The sequence below is a fragment of the Prunus persica genome, chromosome G5, assembly GCF_000346465.2.
Source record: "Prunus persica cultivar Lovell chromosome G5, Prunus_persica_NCBIv2, whole genome shotgun sequence".
NCBI classification, from domain to species: Eukaryota; Viridiplantae; Streptophyta; class Magnoliopsida; order Rosales; family Rosaceae; genus Prunus; species Prunus persica.
The window spans coordinates 2991975-3016997 of NC_034013.1; the positions used below are offsets into that span (position 1 = coordinate 2991975).

Sequence of the window (25023 nt, forward strand, 5' to 3'; positions counted from 1 at the left end):
TGCGACCGAACAAAATATCACTCTAGCAGCAACCAATATATTTCTTAGAAATTGGCCCCCCATACAGGTGTAGAAGTTCAAATAATACATGATTGTTCAAATAGCAAATGATTTCTAGCGTCCTTAGAACGTCAGTAAAGGGCATGAGTTGAGGTTGATTCAGAGATGTATCAGACTTCAGACAGAATAGATATACTTCCTATGACGCATCTTATGATACATTCTAAGCTGAGGCGGTGCAAAAAAGTGGATATCATTGAAAGAGTTATATAAGTAATCACCTCCGCATTACTTCAAATACACTGTACAATATCACCAACAGTGGATTAAATTACATAAAAGAAGAGGAGATGAAGTTTAAACCAAAACAAGATCCCCTTCCTGTTGATCTTCTTGTTCCTCGGGCAGTCTTCCTTCCCGATATGGCAGAAGAATACGCTTAATATCTTCTGCACTTAGAGTTTCATACTCTAAAAGTGCATTTGCCAATGCATGTAATGCCTTTTCATGCTGAAAAATGTGAAACAAGAAAAGCCCGTGAAGTCCATGATTGCCAAAAACCAAATGTGAATGCTGGCTATTCCTATAGAATACAAACCTTTTTCAGAAGGGCTTTTACACGATCATATGCTTCTCTTAACAGTTTCACAACCTGAAGAACAATTTAAACCAATTTAGATCCAAAACTAATTTCATCATAATTTAATAATAAAGACCCGAGATTCCAAGAAAATACTTCAGCATCAATACGAGATTGCATTTCGGGGCTCGGTCGATCTTTGATATGAACTGGCCCAATTGTGTCGCTCATGCCACAGCTTGAAACCTTAAACCGCAAAGTTGACAATAGCATTAAATGATTAACATAAAAGTGTATATGTCTTAGCAGAAGATGGACATCGAGAAATAATTTGTTCTTCAGTCACCAAACAATGGAAATTGTGAAACAAACATTACAAAAGTAGAGCATATATGTAATAAATAAACAGATGCGGAGGAACAAACAATGACTTCAAACACAACAATTTTATTGCTTAGACAAAAGGGAAACTTGGACTATCCGAGGAAAACATAAATTTAAATAGGAAGAATATTAACTTACTTACATGAGTACCTTAATGGAATTAATACTGGATTTCTTAAAAGATGGAATTTACATACTTGGATAAAGAAAATACCATATAGTGGGCAAGCTCTGAAGCTGTGTGTAGATCACTGCTTGCTCCAGTGGTGATATGATCCTGACCGAAGATTATCTCTTCTGCCACTCTTCCTCCCATGCAGACATCAAGACGGGCTAATAACTGCCTCTTGCTAATTGATGTCTCATCATTGGAGGGGAGCTGGGTGACCATTCCTAAAGCAGATCCACGAGGCATAATTGTTGCCTTGTGAATTGGATGTGCCCCCTCGGTATTGAAAGCAACAATTGCATGACCACTTTCATGATATGCCGTGAGCTGAATGATGTGTAATTATTTTAGTAAATAACAATGCACGTTCAAACTGTAAGCATTTTGGACTTCAACTTCCTTGTGAATGATATGCATACCTTTTTCGAGTCTTCAGATATGAACATTGTTTTCCGCTCAGTACCCATAACGATCCTGTCCTTCGCAAACTCTAACTGTGTAGCAGTCAACTTCTCAGCGCCTTCAACCGCAGCTTTAATGGCAGCAATATTTACCAAGTTTGCAAGATCTGACCAAGATTACAAAGAAAAATGGAAATAAGAAAGTGGGGAGGTTCATGCCAGCAGAGACTAAAAATTTATGAAACAATTTTCTATGAAGATGCTAATAAGCCTACCTGCCCCATTGAATCCTGGTGTACCACGAGCAATAGCTTTAACGTCTACATCATCACCCAATGGTTTATCCTGTAGATAGAGCTCCAATATCTCTTGACGACCACGCACATCTGGATTAGGAACAACAATCTGCATAATAACATTTGTAACTCTACTCTCTTTAAAAGTAAATAAAACAATTGACCAATAAATTGATAATAAAAGCGACATAAACCTTGGTCCAAAAAATAGGCAAGATAAACCTTAAACAGATGCCCATCAATTGATTCTGTATGAATACTGGATTCTCTTTTATTGAGTAATCTTGAAAAATTACAACAGGGGACAAATTGTGTCCTGAAAACCTGCTGCCAAACTTACATAACAAACTAATGCTACAAAAGCTAAGAGACTTGAGTCAGTTCCCGGCACAAAAACATTCCCTCTGGAATGCCATAAGACACCTCCAACTTTTTTTTCCAAGTCCTTGCACAAGTTAAAAGCCAATTCTAAAATTATGTTTTTTTTTTGGCAGAATTAGTGTGGACATATATAGTAGAATTTCTTCTACCAAAACAAATGTAGACGAAACAGAGTTAAAGAAGGAAATAGTACAAAACAATGGACACAATCTCCAGTAGAGAAGAGGTCTACAAAGCCTTAAAGTACAACAAAACTAAAACATCAACAACCTTAATTACAACAGAAAACCAGTTAAGAACTAAAGGAACTAATAAACAGCTTTATTCAAATTTGAAAGAGCTATCCTTAAAATGTAAGGTAATGGAAGCCCGAAGAGATTGCCAAAAACAAACAATATTCCCACAAATAAACCTGTCCCCTCAGCCCTCAGATTCTCGAAAATCCTCTTATTCCTCTCCGCCCAAATTACCCAAAAACTAATCATCACAACAAGAAAGCAGCTAGAGAAAAAATTTAATGGCAGTGGAACTATGTTGGGTAGACAACAATCACAAAGAGATGATTGAAGAATGTGGAATTATCTAGAGAAAGCTACAAACTTGTGGCTAGAATAATAAATCCAAGTCAGTGGACTCGGTGATGTCGGCAAACAATGCCTATAAATATGCACGAATGTACTCATATATGATGGAGTTAACCAATAGAATTCCCAATCTATATGGGAGCAAAAAAAGCTACCCAAACCAATCTATGTTGTGGAGCTTCTAAGAAAGAAGCTCAAGTAGCCAATAGCTACAACAATCAAATGTGGCGGCCAATAGCCACAAGGGAGATACAGAGTGAGCTACCCAACCTAAAGAGGGTGATGATTAGCCAAGAGGTAACCCACTCAAGGTGGCCAATAGCCTCAAGTTCTATGTACACCAAGCTAAGTACTATCCTCCTCCATTCTAATAAAATCTTTCATTTCAACTATTGTCCTATACTTCCCAAACCCCTTCACCTATAAACCAACAATGGTATCAGAGCACACACTCAAAATCCAACAAGTGGTATATCTTCCCCACAACCATAAGCTTCTACCCCATGAGGAGTCGATCTGACAAGGGGTTTGGTAGTTGAAACAGAAGAAGTGGAGATTTCTTGTTTGAAGTTTCTGGATGACACAATTTTCTTCCTTTGCAAGGGGGAACAAAATTTAGAAATTTATTGATGATTTTGGAACTTTTCAATACTATTTCAGGATTGAAGATAAATAAAAGCATAGTCTTTGACTAGCAAACCCTAGCTCATTGATAATCTGATGGGGACATCATTGTCAAACCACTTAGAGTTTATGAGAGAAAGAGATGGAAGAAGAGTAGTCATAATCCAGTTATGTCTTTGTGGCTGGATTAATTGCTCTTCATCTTCTAAAGTTCTCCATTAGAGACTTTTCATATTTCTTTGGGAGTTTCTAGAGTTCTGCAATCTATTTATTTTCTTTAAAAGCTTTAAATAAGTGTCTTTAGGTTTTCTAGTCATAAAGTCTTGGTGCATGTTTCCAGTAATAAAGTCTTAGTACATGTGATGCAGGAGCATCTACAAAGCTCTCTAAGATTACTTAGGCCTGTGAATCAATTGAACTAGGGTTCTATTTACTTTAAATTATTAGTTACTTATTTTCTTTTCCTTTTCTTACTAGGATTTGGTTTAATTTCTTGTTTAGGTTTTTAATTTCCTATGTCAATTAGGTTTTCTGTATTCTAGTATAAATAGGCTAGTTAGAGACTTTTGTATGCATTTTTTGTTGATCAATATAATTTCAGACTTTAGTCTATAGAGTTTCTATTGGGATTTTTCCCTAGAACTCAATTATCTTCATTCCAACTTCGATTCTAATGCTTTATCCTTCTATTCTTTGTATTTTGAGTATGTTTGGGTCGCTGGACAGCAGCTTATAGCCGCTGCCCTGCATCAAATTGGTATCAGATCCAGGTTAATCCTTGCTCCACACCATGGTTGGATGTGCTCGAGGTCGTGGACGAGGGAACCAAGCCTAACAAATAGAGATGGCTGAGATGTGGCGTATCATGGAAGAGTTGTCAAGAGCGGTGCAAGCCCTCCAATGACAGGAACACGCAGATGCCTACATGGAAATTCCGGAACGCAACCGCCAACCTTTAGACATACCAGAAGATGGTCGTAAGGATGACTTTGAAGAAGAGGTAAACCCCTTTCATGAAGCTGGAAACCATGGTGATGGTGATCGAGGTGGATTGGAAAGAGCGGTTCACTCTAATTCTTTAGTTAGTTTCGTAAATTTAGATATCCTTCCCATATTTGATCGTTGTTTAGAAGAGGATTGTGAAATTTGTTTTCAGGTTGAGAAAAGTTTTGATTTTGACAATGTATATGGTAAGAGTAAGCAAGATGAATCTAGTGTAATCTTGAAGATGGTGGATCAAGAAAAGGTTGGGTCTGAACTTTTGAAGGAACACAATCCATACAAGTTTGAAGGCAAGGTCATACAAGAAAGTCTTGAAGGAACCATTAGAGATGAGATGACTTCTAGTGATACTTCTGAGTATATTGATTTTCTTGGAGTTGATTCTTTTGATTTGAAGACTGCCAAGAACTTTGTTGATCGTGTCAATCTAATGGCTTTTGGATTGAACAGCTTTTGGGCTGCGAGGTTGTATACAGTGTAGATAACTTGAATTGTTCTAGAAGGATTAAATATTTTAAGTATCTATTTCTTTGGAGTGGGAAGGTTCAATTTCAAGGCCAAAGTTCTATAGACAGTTTAAGTGTAGGTTGTGTTTGGACAGTTTTCAGCAAAAGGTTGGAATTCGAAGACAAATTCTTCACAATCCGGTGGAATTGATGCAAGAAAATAAACATAAGTATTCAAGAGTGGTTCAATATTCAAAATATCTCTTTGTTTGGAAAGGAAGAATTCAGTTTCAAGCTTCTCATGGAGTATATTCAAAATACCTCTTTGTTTGGAAAGGAAGAATTCAGTTTCAAGTTTCTCATGGAGTCTTCGTTGATAACAGTTTAGACTCGAGGATGAGTCTCTTCCAACCTGGGGAGTTTGATGCAGGAGCATCTACAAAGCTCTGTAGTTTAAATTGGGCTAGGGTTCTATTTACTTTAAATTATTAGTTTTCTTTTCCTATTCTTATTAGGATTTGGTTTAATTTCTTGTTTAGGTTTTTAATTTTCTATGTCAATTAGGTTTTCTGTATTCTAGCATAGATAGGCTAGTTAGAGACTCTTGTATGCAGTTTTTGTTGATGAAAATAATTTCACACCTTAGTCTATGGAGTTTTCTATTGGGATTTTGCCCTAGAACTCAATTATCTTCGTTCCAACTTTGATTCTACTACTTTATCCTTCTATTCTCTGTATTTTGGGTATGTTTCGGTCGCTGGACAGCAGCTTATAGCCGCTGCCCTGCATCAACATATATCCAGTAATAAAGTCTTAGTGCATGAATTTAGACTATTTGTATTTGGGAGTCTTAAATCTTAGTTTTGGGTATAAATATATGTAAGTGCCTTGGGCAAAGGCAATGAACTTTGATAAATAAACAGTTATCAGAAATTTTCCGGCCTACTTTCCTGCGATTGGAATTTTGGTGCAAAGCTAAGTTTGTCCTTATCTTTATTATTAATAGGTTTGCTGTTTAATTGCCATTATTCTATCAAGTACTTGTTTCCTTGTTGATATTCCAGCCAATTCTTCTTTTATTGCCTTGTTTCTAAACTTGTTTTCATTGAAGCCTAGAAAAAGATAATCTCGAGCCTATATGGAATTTAAAGACTTGGCATTAGACTTTGAACACATCCTACACTAGAGGAATCTACACAATTCTTGGAACCACTTACATTCCGGATTTTAAATAGCATCATGCGGGCAACAAAGTTAACTAGTTTCATGCGTATTTCCTACTGTGAATTCCTTGTTTGTTGATGGGTGTTGATGCATGGTAAAATTTAATAGCTTGAGTTGATTCTAAAATTGATCTTGGTACTAGTTAACTCATATGCTGCATCATAATCTGTACAATCTAGGATAAGAACAAGAAAACGAGTTTATGACATGAGAATTGTCTTTCCCAGGGCTAAAATTTGAACCCCAAATTATTGAATACCAATATTGGAATCCCAGGTGCTTGCATGCAGCCTATTTTCTTCTAATGACAGAATAAAAAAGGGCATTGGAATCTCCACAACCATTTTGCCAGTAATACCTCATTCTTCTTCCTCAAACTACCCACCCCAAACCTCCTTTTTCTTTCTCATTAGACATGACATCCCATCTGATAATCATTTTTCATTGAAGCTTCTACAGAAATGAAAGGTTACAAATCTAGAACATTATTATTTTTTTTTAAGAAACAAATTGTATTAAAAGAGGGACAAAATACAAAAGTGGATAAGAAATCTACAGCAGGCAGAGAAGAAGAACAAAGAAAAAACAACCCGGCTCTCACAAACCAAAAAGACAACCCAGAACAACCTTAAGCTCTAAAACCAGACAAACCCCGCTCCCTAGACAACCACAACTAAACTCTCAACGATTTGGTCATTTTGGAACACCAACACCCACTTTTCTAACGATTTTTCTATCTAATTTCCCTCCCTCAACCTTACTAGCAGAGCCCAAACCAATAAATAAAAATAGAAATAAAATAAAGTGTAATCCACAGAAAATATAAATAACTTACATGCCTATCAAATCTACCAGGCCTTGTCAGAGCTGGATCAAGAATATCAGGCAAGTTTGTTGCAGCCATCAGAATTATTCCCTGCAGAAATGTCAAAACTTCAGAAATAGTAGAAAGGAACCCATAAATACAGAAAGATCCTTTAATATACCTCATTCTGCTCAAAACCATCCATTTCAACAAGTAGTTGATGCAGCGTTTTCTTTGTATGCCCTTCCCATTGTTTCCGAGTGGATCCAACAGCATCTATTTCATCAATGAAGATGATGCACGGAGCCTGTGAGAAATGAAAATCATACAAAACGCAATCAGAAGACATGCCAAGGAACCGCTTGCATGACTTCAACAAAGTGCATAGTTTTAGAAAATCTAGAACAGTTAAGACCAAAATTACCCTATGAACACTATTGAGTTACTTAAATGGGGGTCGAATGACTAGACGCATGAGGAAATTTGTAAGTTTCCTTAGGGAGGCTGAACTTAGGGATCTTAGGCTACATCCAGTGTTGGGGAGAGGTTGGCTTGTTCAAAGCAGGATGGTTTCTCTTCTCTCCTTTCAGGGAGGATCTTTTCCCTAGTTTTAGACCAGGAGGTGATGTAGTACAGCCCGTAGGTATTAGATTAAGCACTTAAACAATAGAACAGAGAAAAACATAAGAGATCGAGGAGAAGAAAATATAGATCGAAAATACGAAAGAAAGGGAAAAACAGTAGAACAAGAACAATATCAGAGATCGAGAAGAAGAAAATATAGATCGAAGGGACGAAAGAAAGGGCAGAAATCAGAGAGTTCTAGAAAAGGTTTACTCAATATTCAAATCTGAATTTTAAAGAACTACATGGGGTTATTTATAGCAAAATAAAATCTAGAAATAATAGGATAAAAATCCTTTGCTTAAATAGAAATCCTAACGCAAATAAAACAGGAAACTTAAAACTAGAAATATGGAAATCTGGAAAAGTAGAAATCCTACTAGTAATTGGAAAACTAGAGAATCTAGGAAACAAACGAATACATTAGGAAACTAATAAATTTAGGTCCTACGAGCCCTGCATCAGGAGGCCCTTGTAATGATTGTGTCAGATCATTTTGCCATCATCTTGGATACCAATACTGTGACAAGGTGTCCCTCACCCTTTAGGGTTGACACTTGACAAGATGGAGTAAAACCATAAGGGTTTCAAGGAAAACTTCAAGAACTGGGGGGAGGATGTTGGGTTCAGGAATGGACATATTACGGAAGTTGAGGATTTAAAAAAGGAGCTGGAAATCTAGAAAGAGGATTTGGTGATATTAGACTAAGGCTGCTATTCCAGATCAAACAAAAGAGATTGATATTCTAGAGAAAAAGGGTGAGACGGTACCATGAGGCGCAAAGACCTTAGAAACAGGTTTGTAGAATTGACCAATGTTACCTAGAACGGAGTTCGAGTTGATACGTGGAATAGGGTATGTAGACATAGTTTGTAGGGTGTTTTGGGTCATGGTTTGTTTTGAACTCTTAATGCGATCGATAATTTTTGAATAAATTACACATTAGGAGGTAGCCCATACCTAAGGTTTTTGGGAGCCAGATCTTTAAGGGCTCGTTTGGTACACATGACTGTCTTGGCATGGACTATGCTTAGGGACTGGCTTGGCTTGGCTTGGTCTAAGTTGGATAACACTTATCCTACGTTTGGTGTATGTTTGGACTAGGACTAGAATTTTTTTATTTTTTCAAAAATATCTACATATATGTATATATACATACATATAATATATATATATAGGTGTATATATGTATATTATAATATACATGGGTATAATACATATACATATATTTATATATATGTATGTATATTATAATATATAATATATATATGGGTATGTTATAATAATAATAATAATAATATACATGTATATACGTGTATATACATATATTATATATGTATGTATATATACATATACATTGTATATATTATAAAATACATATGTATATATAATATATGTATATATATTATATATTATAATATACGTATATATACGTATATACATGTATATAATATATGTGTATATAGGTGTATCTATATATTATAATATATATATATGGGTATAATACATATATATATGTATATTATAATATATATACATATAGTATAAATATATAATGTATGTGTATATACGTGTGTATATGTATATTATAATACATACATGGGTATAATATATATACACATATATGTATATATACTTATATATATATATATTACATATATACATGTATGCTATTATTATAATATTAATATGTATGTGTATATGGGTATATTATAATAATAATAATATACGTGTACATATCTATATGTATTTATATATTATATATGTATATATGTGTATATATACGTGTATATATGTATATTAATATGTAATATAATATATATTACATATATACATGTATACATGTATGCTATTATTATAATATTAATATGTGTGTGTATATGAGTATATTATAATAATAATATATGTGTATATATCTATATGTATTTATATATATATTATATATGTATATGTGTATATACATGTATATATGTACATTATAGTATATGTGTATGTAATAATAATAATAATAATAATAATAATAATAATAGTAATATATGTTATTAGTATTACAATATAATATATGCATCTTATACATTGGTGAACATAGGACTAGCTAATCCTCACTTTCTACATGGGCTTAGTAGTCCCCTCCTAATGAGGTGTTTTTAGTGGGCCCGGTATTAGCAATCCCATCTAAGACTAGAATTAAATGAAACAAACATGGTACTAAATTTAGTCCAAGCCAGTCCAAGCCAAGACTGTGTACCAAACGACCCCTAAAAGGTTAGTAAGGGACTAGATGGGTGGAAAAAGGGTTCCTTGTCTTGGGGTGGTAGCTTTGCGCTGACCAAGCTAATGAACCTTCCGCCCTCATACAAGAGCAGAAGGCCACAGCATTTTCTTCATCGGTGGATGAAGATGGAACAAAGTAACTTCTGGTTGACCATGGTCCCAGAAAAAGAATACAATCGAGAAACGACAAGCATAACTAGAGTAGCCATACATACAAAACTATTCCAGATCTATGTGTCGAATGGAACTCAAAGTTCTAGACTGACTTTGGTGAAAATCGGGTAGTGAGTAGTCTTCCAACCTGCTTCATGTCTCCATTTAAATTATCAGTTAGGGTGACAAAAACAGTTGAGAAATTATTTCAAGAAGGATTGTTTGCGGGAAGGTCGAGAAGAGTGTAGAATAGGTCATCTACTCAGCTTAGTCAAAGACGGAAGGAGAAAGGGGGAATTGGTACCTTGTAATCTGAGTAAAAGGAATATTGCTCTCTGGGAAAATAGTTGTGGTCGTTTCCCCTTGAACAAGATTCTTTCTGGCTCACGATTATTAGGAGCAAGTTTGGATTGCATTCTAATGGGTGGATCTTTTTTTTTTTTTTTTTTTTTTTTTTGCTAGAATCAGTTAGTTGATCGAAACTAGATCTTGTGGAATGATAATGAATATCAGACGATACATTTTTTACCTTGCTAAAAAACTGATCCTTGCCAACAACATCTTGCCTAACCCCAAGGGCAAACACAAAAGGAACAGGAACAATTCTCAAGACAAAACACTCATTGTTTGGAATCCGTGTCTAGAATAGGATGTTAACTGTCGAGGTGAGTCTTGAAGAAGCTCAAACATATATCACGGTTCAAGACTTGAAAAGTTCATGATGGCTAAATGAAAAAGCTCTTCCTAGGTATAAATGAAACATAATTAGCATAAGAGTGCATCTTCGGAACAAGTTTCAAATGCATATCATTTGCCCTTGACACATATGATTTACACAAGAAAATTTTCGTTAGATTGTTGTTTTTGTGTACACGATTCTTCATACCTCAGTCCCAACCGATCACACAATTTCTATGATTAATTGTTGCACGTTTACAGTTGGTTGTGTACTCTACAAAGCATTTCTGATTGATTATGCATGGATGATCCATATTGTACCTTCCCTGCGACTCATCATGACTGTCGTGCTGGATCTACTTGATTTATTTGTTTTATTGTAAATATATAAATACTAAGTTGTGTCCACTACTATCTCAGATTGAGTGTTATTAATTCCGTTGTTCAGAGTGATCAATCCTACATTTCTTTGTGGTAGATTTCCCCTATGAATTTCCTTTAACTTACACAGACCAATTCTTCAGTTTCCTCGCAAGCCTTCGAGCCAAACGTCACACAAATTAACTCTGTTGCTTCTGAAAAATCTCCTCTGTCTTTAGTAGCATCACTAAAACACTTACCCGACCACTCTGCACAACCTAAGTCCACTTTTGTGGAATAACTTCTCAATCTATTTCTCATCATCCACCACCTCTACATAGCCTCATCTACCTCTAAGTTTCCTATTTTATTTGGATTAGGATTTCTTTCCTCGAATAGGTTTAATTTTCCTTTTCACTCTAGGGTTAGATTATTATAAATACCCTTCTATGTAATTCATTATGGAGTTGAGATTTGAGATATTAAGAAAAGTTTACTTTCCAGAGATTGGAGACTCCTTGGTGTGAAGCCAAACCCCTGGAGTGATTCCAGACCTATTCTTGTTCGTTCTATTTTCTGTTTTCCATTGTTATCACTTCCCCTAAACTACCTAAATCTACAATTCACCCATGTCCTACATCAACTTCTCTCAAATCTCGCAAGTTCTTTTTCTTAACCAGTCCCATTTTACACTGGAAATACATATTGACAGAATTGCCATCATTCTGGCTCTCCATGTTCTATGTATGCAGCCATATAAGTAATATCAAATTATTCCACCTTTTGATTCTGGTTAATGTTTCATGATGAATAGTTATCTCAATAGCTCAAAGTATTAGTAAGCCCTTGGGGCTAGCCGAAGTGGTGAGGGTGGATGGGGGTAATGGTAACGATTAGGATAGGTCTAGGGTTCAATTCCATCTAGTGTAACCAAAATAGTGGAATGTCGTAGTTGCTTAATTAATCAATTTAGTACATAGTCCCATAAATAATTTTTTAAGGCATGCCAAATTGCCACCAAAAAATGCCTCATAACCAACAAACCTTTTTTTTGGCTGCTTGGAATAAGGATCTTACACGCCGAGCACCAACTCCAACAAACCTGTCATCCAAATAAGTAACATGAGATCACTACAGGCTTGGCAATGTCAAGTAATTCCCAGATATAAGCAATATCAGTTCACACAACACAGCTCATATCGTAAGCAGTGACAACAAAAATCAGATCTCAATTGATTAACGCTCATACATTAAAAGAAAAAAAGGAACTAAAGAGCAAAAGAGCAAATGAGCAAAAGAAAACATACAAAAGCTTCATCTTTGAAGAATGTCACACAAGCATACATGAGTACGCTGTTGAGAAACAGTAAAGGCTGATATATTTGTGGTGCTGTTTATAGCAAAGTAATAAGATCAATAATTATTCATATCTGAACAGCCGGATGGCCAAAAATACCAACAGAAACTTCATAATAATATCCCAATCTAAGTATATGTATCAACTAAATAGCTTGAAAGACCAACAGAAGCTTGATAATTCACTGCCACAAATAGGGAGTAGCAATGCTTTGAAACCCATCCAAGATCTGACATTCAACAACATGCTTGAAGTTAAACAATTCTAACTTTCTAAGACCAGAACCACTGACTAGCAAAGCTTTACGTGGACCTGATAATGATCAAGTTAATGTGAAACAAAATGATGGGTGTAATTCAATTTTCAGGTACAGATCTGATAATAATGGGTTAGACATGATTTAACAAGCCAAAAAAGACCGCAGGGAAAAGGTTCATACAGATGGAAGGAAAAAAGCATTACAAGGAAAATGGTAATTCATTGAGAGATATGTAACAGGACATGACGTTTTTAAAAGCTGACATGGATAACAGGTAAGAATTTATAATAACATATTCATTGTACTGCATTCAACAATTTTAAATCTGCTACAATTGATTTTAACCATCACTGGGAAAAGTATAATTATTTAACCAGTCCAAAAAACCAAGACTGCAAATTATCCTCAAAACAATCTAGCTAAATAGCATGCGACAAGACTTATTTAAATGAAATGAAAAGTAGAGATACCTAAAATAAAATATTGGAAAACATAAAGCTTACAAAAAATAGCACAATATTGAGAGATTTTTTATATGTAAAAGCGTATAAGATGGCTCACATTTCCTCAAATTCAGATCCTGCTCTATAGAAAAATGGTACACCAGCTTCTCCTGCAATAGCCTTCAAGGTCCAACATAAATCAGAATTTTTTTTTTTTTGGAATGTTTTTATGAGAAACATAATTTCATTAAAAAGGAACAGAACAATACAGAGGACAAGCAGTCCGCTGATCTAGCTAGAAAATGCCAGCCAGCTAAACACAAACAAAGATTGCAAAACATAGCAAAGAAACAAAGTTACATGGCAGCAGACCAGTAAAGACTAGTGAACACCAGAACTCCAAGCATACAACTAAGCTTAAGAATTATCCCAAAATTCAGAAGATACCGACACCCCAAAAACAAACTCTGTCCCATAGAAGATCCATCTCCACATCCCTTGCTCCACCAATAAACCTATATTTCCCACATAACAATGAAACAAAAGAGGCTGGAGTCGGTCAACTGAAATGGTTCTCCCTAAACAGTCTTCTCCATAAGGTCAGAGCAAGGGGGCAATGGAGCAACGGGTGATCTGAACTCTCAGAAGAGATTTTTTTTTTAACAGAAACTTTACAAATTCAAAAAATAGAGACGAAGAAACAAGCAAGTGGATAAGGAATCCACAAGAGAACAAAAGAAAGCTACAACCTCAAGACCAAAACAACAAAAGAACGCAGGCCAAAAAAACAAACAAGAAGGCCAACCAGGAAAAGAGGAAAGAACAACACATCACTTCACAACCGCTAACAAATCACGCATAATAGAAGAGACAGCCAAATAGGAGTAACCAAAGCCCATAACGCCTCCCAAAACTTCACTCTATCCCACATTTCAGCCACCCCCACATCTTTGTAGTCCTAAAAAATTCTTCTGTTACCCTCCAAGCATAATTTCTAGAACACTGCATGCACCAAGCAACCCCACAGAGCTTTAGCTTTCTTCCCCCTACCCAGCGCATCAATCTTGGAGGATAACAGCTGAAAGCAACCTTTAGGAATAACCCAAGCAGCATTAACTTCCCACAGAAGTAACCACCACACCTTTAAAGGAGTAGGAGCAATGAATGAACAAATGATCCGGCTTTCCCCGTCCATATTGCAAACAGTGCACCAGTGGGAGGATAAGCACATAAAGGGGCGATGCCTCTGCAAAGTGTCACAAGTATTAACTTTCATAATGACAACTTGCCAAAGAAGAATTTTAACGTTGGGAGAGTCGTAGCCTTCCAAATTTGAGAGGATCAAAAAGAATGGCACGAGTATAACCGTGAGTGATCCAACTTCCGCCTTCTGTTCTCCCTCCTAGAGGGAACCCAATCTAACTCCATCCAGGATAACCAGTAACCTAGTCGCCACATCAATCTCCCTCAAAGTAAGGTGCCTTCCAAATCCGAAATCCCAAATGTGAGGGTACACTCCAGAACTCACAACAGAAGAAATACTATTGCTTCTTACTGGACAGAATGAAGAGTCTGGGGAAAACCTCTTTGAGCAAACCTCCCCTACACCAATCATTCTCCGAAAATCTCACCTTATCCCCTCTACCACCCACAAAATCACAGCCTTGAAGAAATACAGGGTAACCACTAAAAATGTCTTTCCACTGGTTACGACAAGAGCCACGAGATAAAACATTAGCATTCCAGCCATTAGCACTCACCCCATAAATACTCTTGATCACCTTGTGCCAAAGAGAATTAGGTTATTTGGGGAATCACCACAGCCACTTGGTACACAAAGCCACATTCCTCACTTTTAAAGAACCCACCCCTAAACCGCCATTATTTTTTCATCTTTCAACAACCTCCCACCTGACCAAGTGAGTTTCCTTCCCATCATCCACACCTTCCCACAAGAAATCTCTCATTAGCTTCTCCACATAACTCACCACACAGCTCGATATTTTGAAAAGAGACATGTTAAATAGGAATACTTTTCAAAACAGCCTGAATCAAAGTGAGTCTTCCACCTTTGGATAAACACATCTTCTTCCACTTCTACAGCCTTTTCTCTACCTTTTCCACGACCAGATCCCAAAAACAGTGTGTTCTAGGATTCCCACCAAGGGGAAGGTCCAAATACAACATAGACCAAGCCCCCACCTCGCAGCCCCAAGCCTCAGCCATCGTAGCCAGCTCCCCCTTGTTGTAATTGATGCCAATTAATGAGCATTTCGACTTATTAATTCTCACACCTGATACAAAACAAAATAAATTAAGCATCTCCAGAAGATTGTGCCAATAATCCGGCCTGTCCCCAATGAAGAAAATAGTGTCATCGGTAAATTGGAGATGGGACACCTCCACCTGATCCCGACCAGCAACAACACATCCATCTCCTGAGCTTTCTCAAGAAGCCTACTCAGCACGTCAATCACCAAGGTGAAGAGAAAAGGGGAAAGCGGGTCCCCCTGTCTCAACCCTCTAGAAGCCTTAAATTTTCGTATAGGCTTACCATTGACCATGATAGAAAAATTTGCCAAATAAAGACAACCCAGAATCCAGCTTCTCCACCTTCCCCAAAACCTTTTTCTAACCATAACCTCATCCACAAATTGCCACTCCACATGATCATATGCCTTCTCAAAGTCAATTTTAAAAACAGAACCAGCCGCATTATGTTTCCTACTCTCCTTCACCACCTCATTAGTGATCAAGGCAGCATCCAAAATCTGCCGATCCCTCACAAAAGCACCCGGGGAAGTGGAAATAGTACTCCCCATCACCTCCCTTCATTCTACAAGTCAAAACTTTAGAAACCACCTTATACAAGCTAGTCACAAGACTAATAGGCCGAAAATCACTCACTTTGACCAAATCCAACTTTTGGGTATAAGGCAAATGAACATTTCATTGGTGATAACGTTGATAATGCCAGTGTTGTAAACTCCTCCATAACCTTCAAGAAATCCTCTTTAACAGTTTCTCAACAAGATTAGAAAAGAAACATAGAGAAACCATCAGGCTCAGGAGATTTATCTCTCCCGCAATCGAAGACAGCCCTTTTGACCTCCTGCTTTTCAAAGGGTCTCTCAAGCCAATCAGCCTCAGCAGAACTAATACAGTTCCAATTTAGGCCCTCCAAGCCCTAGCCCCCCTCATCATTACTGCTATAAAGAGTTTTGAAAAAGTTCAGAATTTCAGTCTCAATATCCCCTTCATTTTCAATCACCCCAGCACCCTCCACTTCCAGCCTCTCAATAAAGTTCCTCTTCCTCCTACCATTGGCCAAGTGATGGAAAAAATTTGTGTTCCCATCACCATCTCTAGCCCACTCCGCTTTTCCCCTCGGTCTCCATCTCACCTCTTTCTTATGAACCAAATCCCCAACAAGAATAATGAGATCGGCCCTCCCCTTCCTCGACACAATCCAGGCCGTAAAGAACTTCATTCAAATCAATTTCTGCAATTTTTGCTTATGCCTCCCTCTTAGCAGCAACTACATCCCCAACACCTCTTTACTACAAACTTCTTATTTCCCCTTTAAAGATTTTAACCTCCTCATGAATTTGTAACCCTTCCACCCCTAACTCTGATCTTCCACCCACCACTCCTTAAATTTCCTCTTAAAGTCAGGGTGCTCCAGCCACATGTTTTCACGAAAAGGACCCGGCCCCCACTTCAACTTAGAAGTATCCAGCTCAATAGGGCAGTGATCAGAGATGACCCGAACCAATGCCTTCTGTCTGACATTGAAAAAGCAATCTTCCCACCTACCCGTGAATAGAAAACGATCAAAACTTCTACAAAGAGCATTTTCTCTAAAATTAGACCAAGTAAAGGAAGCATTGAGAAGACGAAGGTCCCGAATATTCGTGTCGCTAATGAAGTTAATGAATACCCTCATGCTGCTCGTCATCCCACCCCCATTAGATTTCTCAGCAACGTATCTAACGACATTAAAGTCACCTCCAATGCACCACTTAGCACCACACAACCCACAAAGACCAGCCAACTCCCAGACCGACTTCTTTCCCTTGGCCAACAAGGACCATAAATACCAGATAGCCACCAGTCAACCCCTGAATTTCCTCTAATTTTAATAGAAGCCGAAAACTCCCCAATTTCGGAGTCAGAGACGATAGAGATATCCTGAGTGTTCCATATAATTGAAATACCACCAGACCTTCCTGTCGGAGGGACACAGACCCAGTCCCTAAATCTGGAACCCCACACCCTAGTCATCAATCTCCTGTCAATCACTTCTTTCTTAGTCTCTTGCAGAATCACGATATCTGGCCTAAGCCGCACCAACTGCTCCTTCAAAATCATCCTCTTTCTTCTGCTTCCCAGACCTCTTATATTCCAAGTAATAATCTTCATTGATTAAACTGAACAACCCTTCGTAATATCTCTGCCTCCAAACTGTCCACTTCCAACTCTGGCGACCCTTCCGCCTTCTTATGATACTTGCTTCTTCATTTGCAGGATCTACTAAAACTGTCCTGGAGTAAGTTCTTCTTAAGAGGAACAATAGGATCGACTAAAACTGCCCCGAAGCATTTTTACTCATCACATACCAGGCGGGATAGAGACAACAAGAAGACTATCAGCTTTAATATTTTAGGGCTTGGTTGTATGTCATCTCCAGCTAATTAGGGCTCAGCTTCAGCCCCAGCAACTTGGGCAGGGCACCCAGTTCAAGCTGCCCTAAGCTGCCATCCTGATTTCATAAGTAACACGTAATGAAGTTTTCTGGTTTACAATGAGGGAGTCTTTCACTTCAGGTCTCTTCGGTGCGATGTTAGCTGTTAGTTGTATCAATTATTGTTCTAAAAGATAAATAGAAAGGCACCAATGATATTATGTAATATGCATTAAAGTACTTTAAAAACAACAGGAATATACATTTAAAACCTCTCTCACACACACAGAGACACACAAATACAGAGACAGACAGACAGACAGACAGACAGATATTTATTTGACTTTCCTCCATTTTTGTGTATTTGACGATCCACATTTAAAACAGAACCACTCATGGATGTATCTAACCAACATGTAACCGAATACAATTACTTCAACATTTATGGGTTTATACCCAATTGGTCTTCACAAGTACCGTGTAGAGTCCAATGCATATCTGCATTCAGGAGATTGACATATAGATGTCCCAAAGGTGCCAATTAAGTCTGGAAGGTGCAAAACCCAAAATTGTTATATCTAATACATCCTAGAGTTAACTCCACTCCTAACATTTCTCTTTTCGCTACATGCGCTGGTAAACTAATGTTTAAAGTTGTATATTTGATGGAGTTCCCTATGTATGAAGCATTATATTAGAACCAAACCTTACATTAAAACCAAATGTCAAACATCTTAATAAAATGCTTGTCATTAGGCAGCATGACAAACTTTTGGAGAATGAATTCCAAATTGTACCCTATTGATCTACAACAGTGTCAAGAAGCATTACTGAGATCGGCTAAATCCATCCAAACATAAATTGTCAAGATAACTGTAAAAATAAATCAACTTACCTTAGCAAGCAAAGTCTTTCCAGTTCCTGGTGCTCCTGTCAAAAGAATTCCCTGCAATTTAAGTATGCATTAGACTCATATGCTATATCAAGCCCAAAAAAAATTTCATATATAACCCTGGTTGAAAATGTCAATAAAAAAGGGATCATATTTAACCATGAGGAAGAAAATATCAATGAGTTGAAATTAACAGAAGTTTCAGTGCCAATATCAACGTCAATGAAAATTTAGGTAAAAGTTACAGAGACAATGAAGATTCACTTTAAAACATGAAAGTCTGCATAAAACTTCAGAGATATCGGCGACATCTGGAAATTTTGCCCAAAAATCCTCCAGTTGTCACAGATATGTAGCTCAATATCAAAGATTCTGTTTAATTTCAAGCCAATAAGAAATTTAATGGGTATGTTACTGAGGTTTTGGAAATTCTAATCAGTGTTGTAGTACCCAAATCTCAACTACGACCGATATATCAATAATTTCATCACCGAGTATTACATGGCAGACAATAAAGAGAAAAGCAAATATAAATTATCAAAGTACAAGTTTAGGAAACAAATACTACAATACTAAAGTAATTTGACGGAAAGACGACAAAAGATGCCTTCTTCAAGTAGCAAGATAGTAAAAGGTAAAACTGTGGAGCAGAATGAACGTACAGAAGAGAACTCAACTCAAAGTAACGTATAACCCAGAAGCTAACACAAACCTTTGGCAATTTACCCCCAAGGCGAGTAAACTTAGTTGGGTTCTTCAGGTACTCCACTACCTCCTCAAGCTCCTGCTTTGCGTCATCACAACCTTTCACATCTTTAAATGTTTTAACGTTCTGCAAGAAAACAAAGAAAATGGCAGGAATCCTGATCAAACGGTATATTTCACATCAATGATATATCCACACCCCACCCCCACCCCCCACCCCAAAAATAATAAACAACCTCCCAAACCAAGAACGTGATTGCTGCCAAGGACAGTAACAATCTTTTAATTTATTTGTTTTTTCTAATAAGAAAGAACCAATGTAGTTAGCAATTAATAGGTAATACGGCATTACTAAATAGTACACAACTTGAAGTGAAACACGAAACTAATTACTCAAATTAGACAGTTATCTTCTGTGTATTAACCTGCTCTAAATCCAATTTACATTAGAAGTTTTAGCACTCACCTAAATTCGGGAACCTAAATTCTTTAATCTTCTTCTGTCCATAAAGAAATGCGAGAGAGAGAGAGAGAGAGAGAGAGAGAGAGAGAGAGAGAGAGAGTGTGTGCATTTGACAAACTAAATGTAGTACAGAGGATTACTTTTACAATTCTGGCTGTTGTATTTTGGGTGGATTTCTTGTTTACCAATTGTACATGTAGGTTTTTCTTAACAAAAATTGGTGTTCCTTATCACCAAAATAAAAAAATTAAATTAAATTAAAAAAAAAAACACCTCTAATCACAGAAGATTAAGCATCTACCTTTTCTGGAATGACTTCTTTATTCAACTCTTTTGGGGCATAGGAAGAACTTGAGCCAACACCAGAAGTACCTATCCCACCCAAGCTCCCTATGTACTTTTGAAGAGCAGCGGCACCCATGAACCTTAGCAAGTTCCACATTCAATAATAGGAATACTAAAGATTAACAGCAAGCAGTAACTAGTAAATACGGAGAGAGAGAGAGAGAGAGAGAGAGAGAGAGCGAGAGAGACTACAGAAATGAATTGTTCATACCACACTAATCCAACAGCAACTGTGAACAGGATAGTTGAGATAAGCTCTTGTGCAAAACGAGATTTGTTTGATACTTTAGGTTCAACCTAATAAATGAATCGTGGATCAGGATTAGGGACTAAAAGAAAAGTAACGGGAGGGAGAGAAAGGAGTGAGTAGATGGAAATCAAGACCAAATAAACCAGGCCGAAGCACAGAAGGCGGACAATATTTTTCTGCACAAAGATTACAAGTTGAAATGAGACTTACCATCACCACATGCAATGGCTGCTTCTCATTTATGCCAGGGTTGAGAAAGGGCTCATCCATGTTGCCTAATGCACGCTGCTTCAACTCTTGCAGCTGCATATATACTCACCCGTTATTCAAACAAAACTACTGCATCACAAGGAACACAAAAAGAAGATGCCACGAAAAAAACTGAAAAAGGAACAGAGGAAGTAATTATAAGATGAAAGAGCACAGTTAAGATTAATAGAAGGGTGAAGGGGCTTATATTTCTTGAGTTGTCTCGACTACAGCATAGTGCCATTACAATAACAACTGACATTAGGTAGTTAAAAAAGTGTCTTGACATCTTTTATATTTTTCTTATATGTGTCTACTGAGGTTCAATAAAGATATTTCATTATTTCTTCAAAATAAGAGCAAGAAGATGATTGCCAGCCCACTGCGACCCTACTCTGAATTGAAAGTTTGTGCAACTGTAAATATATATAATAGTTCTTTATTTTTAGTTATGGGCACAGGTGGGAGAAAGAACATTAATTCTTTCTTTTGGATTAGTTATGGCAGATGGTACTATTATAGAAGTATATTGCTAACATCTGAAGTCTAAAGTTTCACAAACAACCTTCAAAGCAAACATGCAACACATGCTTTGAGAGTTAAGGAGAGGCATTTCAACCAATGTATCAACCTAAGGTAGAAAGAAAAAGAAATGATGGATATGGTGTTTATTGACATGGAAATTACTAGTAGTCTTCTGGAATATAAATGAAATCTTTCCAGCTTACTGGGCTTAAACTGAATACACCTTTCTCGTAAAGCACACATCTGATGTTGTGGAGTGGTCAAGCAGCGCAAGAATGAAGATAATCAAAGAAGAGTAGATTTTCCAGTCATATTATGCTTGCATCAATGGTGGAGGAAGTGACATGGACCCATTATAGACTTTTCATAATCTTATCTTGGTAACATTCCAACTAAAATGCATCGACAAGTTACTGCACATATCTATCCATATATTCAAATTATACAATGACCGAGTCCCTTTGTCTTTGGCGACACAAACTCCTCTCAAATAGAACCTGAGTACATGGGACCTGTAGGTAACTGAAAAGCAAGTTTCCATAAGGAGCTCTGGACGTTAAAATAAGAACCTACTTCTACATTTATGTAATGAGCTTGTATATTCTGGAATCCCAAATTTCCTATCTTTTCTAGCCTACTCTTCTACAAATGCATAATCATTAGGATAACTGTATCAATTTTACATTGTACAAGAAAGGAGATTAATTGATTCCATCCAAAAGAATTTCATATTCTTAGTGCCTCTTTTCCTTTTTCCATCTGTGGCATATTGGTAGTTCATTGATATAACTTGAACCCTTAGAACCTCCATTTAAACACAAAAGGAAAAACACTTAGTTTGTGTTTGAGATAAAAATACAATATCGATCACCATCCAGGACTAGTAGATAAGAACCTAGAAGTTCCACAAACAAGATGATGATGATGATCTTATAGTGGATAAGAAACCGTACAGGAGAGTTTAATTTTTCTTTTGGGTGGGGGAGCAAACAAATTATACAATGCAGGGTCACATGATTACCAATGAAGGAAGACTAGAAGGCTTTCCAGATTCCTCGTCTGGAAGATACTCAGCAATAGCATCAGTGACCACAAGAGCTCGAAGATACTCTGCAACTCCTTTACTGTCCACACTATGATCCCTTTGTTCAAAGCGCTTGATGACAGACTCAGGACTGAAAGAAAATATCAAAGCTTAGTTAACTACGAACAGTGCAGGGCAGGGGAAGTAGAGACCCAAACGGTTGACGACATAGGTAAAGAAATAGATCAAACCAATTGCTTTTCTGTCAGTCTTCCAAGGAATATGAAAAATTACATAGCATACATGACTACAGCATACATCGCTTCAAACATAAACACACCAAATCCTATTTTGACCAGGCCAAACATGATGTACATGTACAATTAAGAAAAACGTAACTAAAGTGATTTAACATAAAAGTATATTTGGATTGTTGAAAATTGCAAATTTATCCTACACACTCAACTATGAAAAAAGTTTTATTTAATTTAATGATGCAGCAGCTACAGCTTGGTTAGACAAAAAAAATCCTCTTTGACATACATTGCCCCAAATCTGAAAATAAAGCCTTTTTAGAATAAAGTGAAGTGTTTGTTAAGGCTTGGGGCCTTCAGCAAATCAGATTAGATTGGATGAAAATTTAAGTGTTTGCTGAAGGCTTGGTGCCTTTGTTCCTCTTCTACCTTCTCTCTCTTCTTTCTAAGTTCTTCTCCATATCTTTGTCTTCTCTGAAATACAGCAACCCTAAACCTTACTTCCTCTCTAAAAAATTTAATTCAAATTTCCATCATCAACCCACCATAACCATACTTGAACACCCATCCTGTGCTGTCCAGCATTATTTAATCTCCAGAAATATTGGAAGTAAAAATAAATAAAATTGAAGCTTCTTTAGTACTTAGTTAAAACATTCATTCTCTTTCCCTTTCCCAATTTTCTTGTCAACCAACTAGAACATGATTAAAGAAAGAACAAGTTCAAAAAACTGGTTGACACCCTTAAAAGAAAATCCTTCAATCCCAGTGGAGAAACTTCCACTCCAAAAGTACGCCTATTTGGTTCCGAACAAAGGGAGCGCAAACAGCACAAGGGGATAATCTTCCAAGTCCCAACAGCCCTATTATTCCTCTTCACAAAACCTCATCTCCACGGGCATAACAACCACACAATACAGAAGATGGCACAACCCAAGAAAGACCAAAGCAAAGAAAAAGAGATAACCCCACAGCTCTTGGGAGACAGGGCAATGCAAGAAAATACGACTAATCGACTACTCTGCATCCTTGCAGAAACAACACTGAGTAACAACTACCTGCCCTAGTTTAATCAGATTGGTAACACAGTTAAACTTCCCCAAAGAAACAGGTTTTTCCACCATTTACTGAGACTAATACAGTGATATGGTTTCACTTTAACTGGTTATCACACTATATAACAACAGCAACATAACATTATATACTTTAGAGAAGAAAAAAATTATTTTCTGAGTGATAATAGAAATTATAGCACAAAAACCCTATAGCCTAACCTGTGTTTGTTGAGCTCAGCCAGCAGAGCACTCTGCTTCACGGGGTCCTTGGGATTGGCATCGGCCTCTGCAATCAAAAGCTCCAACCGTTTTTCCTGCCGCCAAAATGGCCACCAACTGAACCAATTAGAGGCCAATACCTTCTCAAATCTTCCTTTTGCAGTTGCCCACAACCCCATCAAGAACACCACCAATGGTATTCCAGTCCCACTCTTCTGCCCCACCAAATTCCCACTCTTTCCCTCAGCTTCCACCTCTTTCTCACTCTTTTCATCCCCTTTCTCCAAACCCACTTTCCCAAACTTACTCTTCACCTCAAATTCTAATTTTTCGCCTCCAAATTCATCAGTTTCCGGCTTCCCCACATTTGAAACCGAGCTATTCTCACCACTAAATTCCTTCAAACTCGAATCCTTGACCTCAGAACTTAAATGGGAATCCACCAAATCCGATTCTTGATTTAAATTCGCATTCGCATTGTCAGGGTGCAATGTGCAATAAACCAATGAAGTCCGAGGGCCAAATCCGAAATTTCTAGAACTTTGTGGTGCAGAGAGACAGCTATTAGGCAGAGATAGCGGGGAGTAAGTAAAAGAGGCGCAGCGGGAGAACTGAAAGCGTTTCACTTTAGAAGAAGGAGTAGGAGAGAGTGAAAGGTTAAGAAGAAGCGAACCTTGCAGAGTGGTCATTGTTTAGGGTTTATCAAAATGGCTCTTTCTCTCCCTCTATCTCCCCCACCCTCTCTCTCTCTCTCTCTCTCTCTCTTTCTCTCTCTCTTGTACAAAAAAGGGTGTGCAAAGAGACGGTTTTCTTTCTCTTATTTCGGTCAATGTGCGGAAAGACAGAGTTTGAGAGCCACAAAATTGCGTGACAGAGAAGATTAGAGGGAAGAGAGAAAAAACCTTATCTTGGGATTGAAATTGGCGCCGGCTTCTAGTTTGTGGTTTTACAGATGGCTCTTTGTCTATTTCTATTTTACAAGAATACCACTACTGAGTCTGAGTCTAAAACTCAATCCAACCAGACACCGTTCCTAAGCAAAGTGGAGTGACGCAAATGCCCCCTGTTTTATTGTTACTCGGCTTCTTTTTTTTTCCAACAGCATAGTAAATTATCCCAACTGCCCTCCACTAAACCTTTTCTATGTTCCCTTTTTACCCCTCCCGATTCAGATGCTAACCCGCGACTGTTTAGTTTGTACAAAGACGTCGTTCTTTTCGAACCAGCCTGGTTGGGCTAGTTGGGGGGCAATGATGGGATGCTTAGATTTTCAGGATTCGTTTAGGGCCGTCAATTCCCGTTTAGGGCTGCGC

General features: G+C 37.3%; 1 protein-coding gene across 1 annotated transcript; it reads right to left on the minus strand.

The window, feature by feature from the left end:
• LOC18777405 (ATP-dependent zinc metalloprotease FTSH 11, chloroplastic/mitochondrial) lies at positions 1-24698 on the minus strand. Its single transcript, XM_007209406.2, has 17 exons — positions 23711-24698; positions 22180-22333; positions 20595-20687; positions 20346-20431; positions 20091-20214; positions 19334-19453; positions 18625-18675; positions 13164-13225; positions 12031-12088; positions 7078-7203; positions 6927-7007; positions 1810-1939; positions 1553-1701; positions 1179-1460; positions 737-826; positions 599-652; positions 1-510 (listed from the first exon to the last, which is right to left on the minus strand). Exons 1-17 carry the CDS (start codon positions 24397-24399, stop codon positions 358-360), a joined length of 2502 nt encoding a protein of 833 aa, XP_007209468.2. The 5' UTR covers positions 24400-24698; the 3' UTR covers positions 1-357.

Bases quoted from the DNA above. Each gene is read 5' to 3' on its own strand.
- LOC18777405 (XM_007209406.2), bottom strand. From the start codon at position 24,399: ATGACCACTCTGCAAGGTTCGCTTCTTCTTAACCTTTCACTCTCTCCT. The intron at 13,226-18,624 runs GTAAGTTGATTT...TGGACCTTGAAG, and splicing joins GAAAGACTTTGCTTGCTAAG to GCTATTGCAGGAGAAGCTGG. The intron at 511-598 runs GTTTGTATTCTA...CACATTTTTCAG, and splicing joins TAAAAGCCCTTCTGAAAAAG to CATGAAAAGGCATTACATGC.